The 12500-nt window shown below is 40.0% G+C and overlaps 2 protein-coding genes across 3 annotated transcripts in view; both read left to right on the forward strand.

Annotated features, from left to right (window-relative positions):
* nyap2a (neuronal tyrosine-phosphorylated phosphoinositide-3-kinase adaptor 2a) overlaps positions 1–6793 on the forward strand; it is a 19791-nt gene extending 12998 nt beyond the window's left edge. The window contains exon 6 of one of the 2 annotated variants that reach the window (XM_031879435.1): positions 5377–6793. In XM_031879435.1, the coding sequence (XP_031735295.1) occupies positions 5377–5592 (216 nt within the window). In that variant the 3' untranslated portion in view covers positions 5593–6793. Of the gene's footprint in view, positions 1–659 lie in introns of both variants that reach the window. The other variant, XM_031879436.1, reaches the window with a different exon arrangement.
* Positions 6794–8855: 2062 nt separating this feature from the next.
* LOC116401162 (zinc finger protein 239-like) overlaps positions 8856–12500 on the forward strand; it is a 5972-nt gene continuing 2327 nt past the window's right edge. Inside the window, exons 1-3 of the mRNA XM_031879433.1 lie at positions 8856–10163; positions 10837–11011; positions 11119–11513. Of these exons, the coding sequence (XP_031735293.1) occupies positions 10053–10163; positions 10837–11011; positions 11119–11513 (681 nt within the window). The 5' untranslated portion in view covers positions 8856–10052. The remainder of the gene's footprint in view (positions 10164–10836; positions 11012–11118; positions 11514–12500) is intronic.

A 12500-nucleotide genomic window follows, 5' to 3' on the forward strand; every position in this document is an offset into this window, starting at 1 on the left:
ATATATATATATATATATATATATATATATAGCACTAAATAGCGCAAGTTAGATATTATTGTAATGTTCCGGACCTTTGCCCGAGGAGATTTTCTCAATCTGGACCTTTTGGAATTTTAATTGAATACCCCTGATCTAGACTATGCAGATGATCTTTCTCTTCTTTCACATACTCATCGGCACATGCAGGAGAAAACATCCCCCCTCAGTGATTTTGGTCAGAAGATTGGCCTGAAGTTCAGCAAAAAGAAAAAAGAAGAGTTGACTCTGAACATTCCAAATCCCTCACCAATTCAGGTTAACGGAGAAGATCTACCCAAAACTGACGAGTTCACATATTTGGGCAGCACTGTCAGACACAATGGGGGCACAGATGAAGACTTCAAGAATCGTCTCGATAAGGCTACTGAATAACATATGAAGCTCACAGCAGTACACCATCAAGACCAAACTCGAATTCTATCAGAGCTGTGGTTTATCCACCCTATTGTATGGTTCTGAATGCTGGCGAATGACACAAGAAGATATTGATTGATTACTTAATTGATTCCAGATGCCATGGATCTGTGGAGATGCCAACATGATAGAGATGATTGATGTATTGATGTATTGATGGATTGATGTATTGATTGATTGATGTATTGATTGATTGATTCCAGATGCCGTGGCTCTGTGGAGACACCACCATGATGGAGATGATTGATTGATTGATTGATTCAAGAAAGCACTGGCCCCTAATTGTTAATGGCAGGAGGGCATAAACAATTCAATAGATATTTATATAATGGAGCCAATAAATCCATAATAAAATGAATAAACAAAACAAACAAAAACCCCAAATTCCCGTAAGGGTAAGAGGTCACTAATAACTTTGGTATATTTTAGCTTCTTGTAGAAGCCAAAGTTTGGTCACTGGCCTGTCCAGCGTGCTAGTTTTGGTTTTTACTCGTGCAGATCTCACCAGTCCTTTCCTGTCAGGATAGGTCTCGAGAACTCTTCCTTTATGGTGCTTACTGAAGCCACAGTTGGACAAGATCTGTCTTCTTGCTGCATTAGCATTTGTAATCCAGTACTTCATCCATAATACATGGTTTCTTCCATCATGGCCCACCTTGGTTTGTGAATCTGCTTTAATATTGTAGTGGATACATGTTGGGTTTTGGATAGGATGACCGTATGTTTTGTCTCCTCAGGCATGGCTGCCTTATTCAATCTCCCTCCAACTCTAACTCTAAGCAATACAGCTTCCAGAACCGGGTCCAGCTTGTAAACGGTGCTATCCTTTTTTACTTCACGTTTGCCAGATGTTGACAACGCCAATTCCTCGTGGAACCTTTCTTGCTGAGTGAAGCGAAGGATAGATGTTTCTGCTCCTGAAAGATCGTCTGGAGTCAAACTTTGTCCCCTTAACACAGCTTTCATTTAGTGCATTTCCTGTTCGTTTGTTGCCAATCATGTCTGTATCCTCATGACTCATTTGTTTCCTTTTTTGACTCATTGCCAGTAGAGTCTTTGTTATTTTCAGAATCCATGCAACTGACCTCTTCAACCTTTTCCAGTCAGAAAAGTATGTTATCAGTTGATGTTCAGGGACACGTTCAGCATACCTCTTACTGATGTCATCATTGAGAAAGTTGGTGTATTCCTGATGGAACTTCTCATTTCTTTCAAACTTTCTCTTCAATCCAAGAATGCGCTGCTTGGCAACATTGTTTGGCAGCGTGACCTCTTCTCTTTTGAAGGGAAGGTCCAAGCTATAGTGCCCATCATGAAGCTTGACTGGATGTTTCATGATTGTTATGAATTTCACATCATTTCTTGACATCTCCATTTTGTCTTCTGCTGTTCTTTCATTAAAATCATGGTTGTACCGATTATTGAGCAATTCCTACAGGTATTGTATGGAAATCCTGTTAACAGTAGCAGTGGGGTAGCCACTCTCACACCGCTCATCACTGCATCCTTGAACGGGACCATTAATAACCCACCCCAATAGGGTCCTAATGGCATAAGGTCCGTTTCCATGGCTGTTGATTACTTCCCAAGGCTCAAGCATTTTGGAGGCGTTGGTACCTATCAACAACACGTCAGCTTGAATGCTAGGAGCACCAACACCATCCAAGTATGGCCACTTTGCCAACTCCTCTTTTTTGATGAGGTTATCAGTGCTTACAGGCATCCTCTTCTGGGTATAGACCTCTGGTAAATCATAGAATCTTTTCCCGGTGAGACTTGAAATCTCCAAATCAGTCAACATGTAGCTGGAAACTGTTGCTCCTGAGCCCATGGTTCTTAAGTGGATTTGGGTTTTCCGTCCATTCAGATTAAGCCTCATCAGATTTTCAGAACAAAATGTTGCTGTACTGCCTGGATCTAGGAAAGCATACGTCTGTATGACTTTGTCTCCGTTATTGGACTTCACCTGTATTGGTAGGATGGATAGAATCCCATCACTGTTACCGGCCCCTGTATGACTACATGTGTGTATAGAGACATGTGCGCTACTCAATGATGGTTCTTTTGGCCTTTTTGAGTCTGTGTTGACTACTTTCTCTCTTTGGCAGATGTGAAGAACACTGGGTTGGTTTAGGCTGCACACCTTGCAAGTCAAGCGCTTATCGCAATCCTTGCTCCTATGCCCAATGCAAAGGCAGCCGAAACAGATTCCATTTTCCTTAAGAAAGTTAATGTTGTCCCAATGTGTCTTCTCTTCCAATCGCGGACACATCTACAGTGTGTGACCTTGAGAGCAACACAAACAAAATTGTGATTTAGGTTTTCCAGTAGCTCACATGCAGAGACTCTATTTTTCTCTTAGCTTGTATGGAAGCTTCAGAATCACTGCTCTCATATTCGTTGGCATATCCAGTTCTTTCATGTACTGTAGGTCCTCCATTGCATTACAACACTCACGCAAAAAGAGGGCATAGGCTTGGAGAGATTTGACATCCTCAGGCTTCACTGAAGGCCAGCAGAATGCTTTCTCCATATATGCTGCAGTAACTTTGTGTTCATTCCCAAAGTGTTCCTGTAGCAGATCCTTAGCTGTAGCATAGCCTCTGTCTGGAGCCATATGCTGACAACTACGCACCAGCTCTTTTGGTTGAGCTCTTGTGTACTTATCCAAAAAATACAGACAGACAGTCTCCTCTGTTGCTTGCTTTACTCTCCACACAATGTTCAAAGGCTCTGATAAACATTCTGTACTGCAGAGGATCCCCATCAAAAAATGGAATTTCTCTTGGTGGTAATAAATGAGAGGCCTGTTGTTGGATAAGCAATGTTGTTATTTCATTTTGCCTTTGCAGTAGGTTGCAGCGAGCTGATGTTTCATAATTTCCTTTATGAGCAAGTTGAGACTGAATGACACCTGGATTTGTTAGCTGCACGTGAGGATGATCCATGCGAGGTTTGCGTGATGTATTTTCTGGTTTCAGTTGACAGACCGTGCTGTTATGTGTTGCATTCCTATATGCATACTGTTGTTGTATAGGTGGTTGTTGTTGCAAGTCCACAGATGTTGGTCGATATGCTTTGGCATGTCGGCTGAGAGTGGTAGAGACTTCCGTTAACCTTGCTCCTTTTTCAAAGTATGATTCCATTCCATTTGATTGTGTGTTTGAGAAAGCTTGGTGACCAGAGGCCTTAAATACCGCTAATTTAGCAGCAACCGCTGCCATTTCTGTGTCAACCTCCAGTCTTTCCTTTTTCTTTCTCAGCAACTCCGATTGCTCCTCCAGCTTGTGCTTCTCCTTTAAGGCTGCAGCGCGAGCTTCAAGTGCTGCTCTCTCTGCCTCTATCTGAGTCCGTGCAGATGAAGAAGATTTGCTGGTTCTTGAACTGGTGTGACTTTTTCTGCTCAATTTCTCAATAGAAACATTTGTTTCCACATTGGAAATGCTGTCACTGGGTTTGACTTCACTCTCAAAAGCATCATCATTTTCATCAGGTTTAGAGATGTCTGCATTAGACAACCACTTACTCACAGCATCAGTAAAATCATTAACACTCAACATTTTTGCTTTGAACCATATCTCATGTTTGTCTTTTTCTTCATGAGATAATATTTGTGACAGAGATTGATGTTGTTCCTTTGCTTCATTGCAAAGAGTTGTGTATTTATCAAAAGTGCATTGCACCTCTGTTTTATATTCTCTGTCATGCATTAGGTCTTGAATTGTCCTTTTAAGGTCAGAAGCTTTGTTTAGTTTGGCCTTCCGAACCTTTTGTAGCTTGTCCCGTTTACCCATTAATACCTTTTGTGTCAGTTTAGTAGGACGTTTACTGACAGATTGTGTTTCCTTTTCACCATTGGCCGTGCTGGGATTGACCTGTGTTCCAGCCACGGTTGGCTCATTAACAATAGAACCTTGATTTTGTACCTTTACACTAATATCAGAATCCATTATTTATTAAATACAATTCAAAATTAAACCACCCATACTCCTCTTATATTTAGGCCTATAAGTTGGAACCAATGCATTGGATTTACCCTCGTAAATAAAAGTGTTTACACACAACTTTTAACACGGCCATGTTGGTAGCGCTACATACCTCTGACCATTCAGTGTCCATTGGTCCAAAATTGTAGCTTGGTGGTAGTGATGATCAGTTGTCCAATTAGATTTCAAAGCAACCACAACATTCAAGTGATGTCTAATTGATCAGCTATTGAATCAAGTGATGTCTATCAGCTGTTGAATCCAGCGTTGTCGATCAGCTGTTCACTCTAGCGATGTCGACTGGTCAATCCAACGAACGACGATCCATACGAGTTCAAATGAAGCCAGTTTTTGACTTAATGTAGTGACTTTAACAAATATCCATTTTTATATATTAAAGCCACTGGGGGACGAACGGGAGAACTTGTTCGGACGCGTGTTCCACAAACATTTTACTGTCCAATGCGCTTTCTTTAGATCCGTTGATCCATTTATTCAAATGCATATTGACACCGTAACAGAATACAGGATACTTTACAGGATAATATAAGACCTTGAAACTACAAGCTCACATGCCGGCTGACACGTTACATTGACACAATACCTTGACACCTTGACACGACACCTTGACACGGTCAAAAACTGTTAGCTTCCTGTCCACACACACCTGTTTCTCATTACCAGGCACTTACATATATGCACTTTTAGGTTAATATGCCACCCACTGTTCAATGTCAGAACTGCATGTGTACACACCCCATGTTTCCCTCAAAGACATAAGAAAACAACAAAACCACATTATGGCTCCAACAGCTTGATTAATTGATTCCAGATGCCATGGATCTGTGGAGATGCCAACATGATAGAGATGATTGATGTATTGATGGATTGATGTATTGATTGATTGATATATTGATTGATTGATTGATTCCAGATGCCGTGGCTCTGTGGAGACGCCACCATGATGGAGATGATTGAGAAGAAAAGAGTTTTGTGTCGAGAGATTAAAGCTTGTCAGCGTCCGGAGAAGAACCTTTGTAAACAGGACAGCATTCCTATCCTGCCCAGCTGGAAGAGGAAGCAACCTCCGCCATACGCCGCGGCGGCCGCCGGACAGACCGCCACGGTGTTCTGGGACACGGCCATCTGAAATACAGCACACAAAAACAATGACCATGTTGTCCTTATTCCTACTAAGCTGTTAACGTGGCCGTTGAAAAAGAGTATTCCATTAATTTTCCCATTCACATAAAATGCCCCCATGACGTTCGTCCCTAAACCGTTAATGTGCAGTCATTTTGCTCCTGTGGTGTTCCCTCGTTGTCACTCTTCAACCTTTTCTTTTCACAGTTCTTCAAAAGAACAAACTCAGACAGGAAGAACAGGAAGTCATGTTTATGTTGTGAATGTGCTGAACACACGTCCAAAGAACGCTCCCGTAAATTAACCAAATTCAGATGATCAAAACAGAATATGCTGACATGAGCCGTATTACATTCAGAATAATAGTGGAATATTAGTGTGCATGTAAACATAGTCATTGAGGACGATGATGATGATCAGGCCACGGCCACCACATCCACAGCTCCTTCATGTTAAAAACTGCTGTTTTTCTCTCATTGTTTGATTGACAGTATCTGCTGACCCTTCACTGCCTTCAATCAGCAGTAGAGTCAATAAAGTTGAATCAAATTCATCAGTTAACTTCCCCCAGATATCACCAGAGCTGTTAGCATTTACACATCATGAATCAGTTAAATAAGTCATGAAATATGACTTTGGCATATATGAATTTGTACCTTTGATTATTTATTAATCAAACGAATCAATATAAAACAAACAAATACAGCATCAAAGAGAACTAAAGAAATGAATCAAATATCCATGAGATGGATTTTATATTATTAACAAATCTATCTGAATAGTTTTATAAATGAAGTGACCTCATGTGGGTCTCGATCCAGATGTTGAGACACTGTCAAAGAAATAATGTGAGAAAATCAGTGGAGAGATTAACCATTTTAATTTATATTTATTATTTAGCACTTTATGAGGATGTAAAATAAGTAAATTCAAGTTTTTACAAAACATGAAAAACAATTGATTTCAGCCAACAGCAACAACTAACAGTTCAATCAGAGCGCTGGGAGGCGTGGCCGTAAAGGTGTAGCACAGCTTTCTGTCGTCTTTCTACTGGATATTTTTATATCTGACCACTGGAAAAGATTCAGATGTATTTTAAGGTCTGACAGTTGTGTAGCAGAACACTGTAAAGAGAAACAAGTTATTTATAAAATCTGTGTGAAAAAAATGACCTAAATCTGTCAATCAAACATGTTTTTATATTTAAAAAATAGTCTGTGAATCTGTGTGTGGAAGAAAAAGACAGTAAGTGATGATGTTTTTATATTTAAAATAACTTTTATTATGATGAAAAAATAACTATTTTAAAATGAGAATATTTTGGCACGTTGTTGGTTGGTTTGGTCTCATCCATTATCTGCAGTTCAACCGCAGTTCAACCGCAGTTTAACCTCAGTTTAACCGCAGTTTAACCGCAGTTTAACCACAGTTTAGATCAGATCAAATCAGTTCAGAGCTGTGACACATTAGACAACCAGAGATGTTGTTGTTTAATTTGAGACTGTTTGGTTTATTTGCTCAGACAACTACACCTCTGATTAAATGTGAAGGTCACCTGAAGGTCACCTGAAGGTCAGTTTTCAGGGCAGTGGATGAATAAGTGTCTGCAGAAAGAAATGACTTGATGAATGCAGTGTATTGATTTATTGATGGATGTGAATGAGCTGGTTAATTATTGTGATGTTAACGGTAACATGAGACTGAAACAAAGCATTCTGGGATACAGTGGTGAAACCTGTCTATGTAAATGAGCTTGAAGCCAGGGAGATTAAATGTTGAAATATGCACAAACACACTTCAGAGTTCAACTGAGTCTGAAAAGTTTCTTTTTTTCTTCAATAATGATTTTTGTTATTTGTCTCATCTCATTAAACATGAGATCAGCTGTGATTTCAGACATAAAACTAAATTTTGTAAATCTATTGAAACTAAAATTTGTAGGGGGCGCTATCGAGCCGAATTGCCACTCTGAAGCATTAAAACCATAACATGTAACTACATTTGGGGCTTTAAATGTGTGTGCCAAGTTTACTTATGTTTCGAGCATTTGTAGCCTCTCAAAAGCACCTTCGTTTTTCACGGCGAAGACTGCGTCACCACGGCAACGGCGTTCGACGAAACATCAAAAGCTTCATGAACTGGCATTATGAACTTCTTATATTTGTGTGGAAGTAATTTGATGTTGATCTGATTTACCTACTAAGAGAAACAAGCCAAAGTATAAAGACTTTAACTTCCTGTTACCAGTAGGTGGCGCTATGACTATGATTCAAAATTAGCCTGCAGATGTCTTCAGGCCTGGAGTCTAATCAAACATGTGAAATCTGGTAAAGATCTGATGATGTGGAGTTGATTTACATGAGTTTATTCGTTCATGGCGAAGGATCGAAATTTGCCGAGCCGCCACGTCGCCGCCCTTCAATAACTTCTTACAATCTTCACAATGAAGCATTATCAAGGTCTTAAGGCTGTTCTGACAACATTTTAGAGGGATCTGATTAATCTGTGAGGAGCAGGATGTCAAAGTTCACAATTTACAACTTCCAGTTGCCACTAGGTGGCGCTATTACTATGATTCTAAGTTGTCTTATAGATGTGTTCCGGGTCAGGATGTTATGACATATGAGAAATTTGGAGCAGATTAGATAATGTATGGCCGAGTTACAACAACTTCCTGTTTCATGGCGAATGATGTGTTTTTGCCGCCACGCCAGTTTGATAACTATTTGATCTTTGAGTAACTTTTCACTGCCAAGGTCTCAAGAGCATACTGACCAAATCTGAAGTCAATCAGGTTAAATCTCCAGGAGGAGTTTGTTAAAGTATGACGCCTTGAAATGGTCAAAAACATCATAAAATTCAAAATGTCCAACTTCCTGTTTGGTTTAGTGAATAACTACAATTTTTTGTACATCCCATCACGATCCACATACCTACCAAATTTCATACAGCTAGGTGAAACCCAATGTTGGGGCTACTCAATAGGGGGCGCTATCGAGCCAATATTTCATACCGCAGCTGGACACCCCAATCAGACTGCAATTTTTGCAACGACTGTCTTGCGTGCCAATTTTCTAAATCTTACTTGTATCCCAAGCACCTCCTTTTCCCCTTGAAAGACATAGAATAATAATAATAATAATAATAAACATTTGAATTTCAATAGGTCCTAATAATAATGATTAAAGCTGCAAGCAGCAATGTACGGGCCCTCGCACCTTCCCGCGTATATCAAAAACATGGCAGGACCAAGTTCTGAGTAACAACATATCATTTAAATTTGCACTATCCAGTCATGCTAACATTTAAATCTTTTGTTATATATATCATCAGTAAAAGTTACCGCCTAGCTAACATCAGCTAACGTTAAAAAGCTAACGTTGATGTTCGCCCCAAGCAGCTAAAAAGAATGAAGTCATTCTCGTCTTTTGTTAACGTTTCTCTGTATTTTATAATGACGTCACCAGTTTTTCAACCAATTTAAAGTGAGTCTCCTCATCTGTAGTTCAATCCACAAGTGAGTGTAACATTTAAATACTTTATAGATTTATCCTGAGAAAGAGTTATGAAGGTGAAAGTGTTCATTAATTAAAGAGCAACAATCTAAATGTTCCTAAATTCATCTCAGAACTGTTTATTTACACATACAAGGAGAATAGTGCTAAACAATAAACTATAAACACAGCGCAATAATACGAGACATAATTTAAACATAGAAAAATATTAAAATGTACAATAAAATATGGTAAACAAACAAATAACAGTAAAGTGGCAAGTGTATTTTAATACAAAAAAGATAACTACTACTTATTACTGTAACAGTAACACATTATCCTGGAGATTCAAGTGTATTTTTTTTTTATATAGTTTGTATTTGTTGTAGTTTTATTCTTATTGTTATTTATATTGTGTTATGTTTTGTGGTATTTTTATTCAATTCAAACTTGTAGAATCGTGTTTGCTGCCAACTGGTGGTCACATTGTGTAACTGCATTGTTTAAATAGAAGTTCAAGGAATATTCATATTAATTATATTTTATTGTTATATCATTTTGTTTAATTTTGGTAGTTGTGTGTGAGATAATGAAGGATTACAGTGTGTAACTTTATTGTTTGAATAGACGGATGTAATGATACACTGTGAACTCTCCATTCAATCAATCGATCGGATCCAGATTTGGATCCAGATTCCGATCCAGGAGCCTCCAGACAAACCGAATCGCAGATAAACATAAAACGTCCTGTGTGATGTGTGTTTGGACACATCTGTCCACAAAACTTTTACATTGAAAGGTCTGTATTCGGCAGTGAACCGGATGTAATCAGAGCGCCATATTGGATACAAAGATCGAAACTGTTTGTGTTTCAGACTTTCTCCGACAGTTACAGACACGGCTGACCCAGGACAGGACTACCGTCTCTGAGGCCCGGAACACCGGTCCGTTTCCGGTCCAGAGATCCTCCGTGATGGAGCGGACCGACACGTTCGTGTGTCAGACGGAGCTGATCATGGAGACGGCGGTGGAATCAGTCGTCTCTGTTCTCCTCCGAGAGACGGAGGACGGACAGGAGAGACGGGTGAGAGGACATGAAGACATGTATTTAGATTTACATGTTATACATCAATATATATTAACATATATGAATAAATACACATACATGTAAACGTTTATCTGGGAGCTTAGAGCTTCAGATGAAAAGCCCACCGTCACTTCCTGCTTTGCTGGGAGTTAAAATCACGCGAGACCACATAAACGATATTTCAAGTAACTTAAATTGAATAACGATGGACTTTATAATGTCTTTATTGTTCTAATAATTAATATAATAAAGTAGAAACAATAATTAAAGATGGACTTTATAATGTCTTTATTGATCTAATAATTAATAAATAATATAATGAAGTAGAAACATTAATTAAAGATGGACTTTATAATGTATTTATTGATTTAATAAATAATATAAAGTAGAAACAATAATTAAAAATGGACTTTATAATGTATTTATTGATTTAATAAATAATATAATAAAGTAGAAACAATAATTAAAGATGGACTTTATAATGTATTTATTGATTTAATAAATTATATAATAAAGTAGAAACAATAATTAAAAATGGACTTTATAATGTATTTATTGATTTAATAAATAATATAATAAAGTAGAAACAATAATTAAAGATGGACTTTATAATGTATTTATTGATCTAATAATTAATAAATAATAGCCATAACTTGTTGTTTATCTACAGGATCAGCTGACGGCTGTCCTCCATCTGATGACCAGAGAAGCTGTTCGTAAGATCTGCAGAGTTTTCAGAGAGCTGTGTGTGAGCTTAGTGACGGAAAATGAAGCTCTAAAGGACAAAGTGGGACATTTGGAGTGTGAACTGAAGACACAGACTGTTTATAAGATAAAACCATCAGGTGAGACAGAGCAAAAGGTTTTATATCAGAAAGATTGGAATAGAACTGAAGAAAACAAGAAAATAATTTAAGGTATTTCCTGTTTGTCATCGTCCTGAATCTCCCAGATGGACCCGCCTCCTCTCTGGACATCAACCAATCAGCTGCCGACCCTGCAGCTCTGGCCATGGCCATCCTCAACTCTTCTAGATCCAAATCTAGATCCAGACGCAGAGCCAGCGGAGACCCTCAGGTGCCTTTGGTCATCATCAGCCAGCCGCTCCACGGACCAATCACAGGCCAGAGCAGCCCCGCCCCCCCGCTGCTGCCGATGACACCCCATCAAACCACAGACGGTCTTCAGACAGAGGTGGTGTTAGAAGTTAACCAGATCTCCACCGATCCTGATCATCATCCACAGGAAGTGATGTCACTTCCTGTGGATGATGATCAGCCAACCAGTGAGCCCACAGGCCTACCGGTGATCAACGGGGAAGACTCACCTGAAGAGGACCAGTCTGTAGTAAGTCTTTTGCTGAGTATATAAGGGGTGTAACAATACACATATTCTATTGGACTGTTCGGTATGAGGCTCACGGTTCGGTACGCATTACGAACCGAACAATACGTTTGAATAATACTATTGCTGTCTAACACCCCCACCACGTAACAGACAACATGCTGTCTGACACCCCCACCACGTAACAGACAACATGCTGTCTGACACTCCCACCACGTAACAGGCAACATGCTGTCTGACACACTCACCACGTAACAGACGACATGCTGTCTGACACTCCCACCACGTAACAGGCGACATTCTGTCTGACACTCTCACCACGTAACAGGCGACATTCTGTCTGACACTCTCACCACGTAACAGACGACATGCTGTCTGACACTCCCACCACGTAACAGGCGACATTCTGTCTGACACTCCCACCACGTAACAGGCGACATGCTGTCTGACACTCTCACCACGTAACAGGCGACATTCTGTCTGACACTCTCACCACGTAACAGGCGACATTCTGTCTGACACTCTCACCACATAACAGGCGACATTCTGTCTGACACTCCCACCACGTAACAGGCGACATTCTGTCTGACACTCTCACCACGTAACAGGCGACATTCTGTCTGACACTCCCACCACGTAACAGGCGACATTCTGTCTGACACTCTCACCACATAACAGACGACATTCTGTCTGACACTCTCACCACGTAACAGGCGACATGCTGTCTGACACTCCCACCACGTAACAGGCGACATGCTGTCTGACACTCCCACCACGTAACAGGCGACATTCTGTCTGACACTCCCACCACGTAACAGGCGACATTCTGTCTGACACTCCCACCACGTAACACGCGACATGCTGTCTGACACTCTCACCACGTAACAGACGACATGCTGTCTGACACTCTCACCACGTAACAGACGACATTCTGTCTGACACTCTCACCACGTAACAGACGACATGCTGTCTGACACTCCCACCACGTAA

Source organism: Anarrhichthys ocellatus, unplaced genomic scaffold (genome assembly GCF_004355925.1).
Source record: "Anarrhichthys ocellatus isolate YVR2014 unplaced genomic scaffold, GSC_Weel_1.0 scaffold262, whole genome shotgun sequence".
NCBI classification, from domain to species: Eukaryota; Metazoa; Chordata; class Actinopteri; order Perciformes; family Anarhichadidae; genus Anarrhichthys; species Anarrhichthys ocellatus.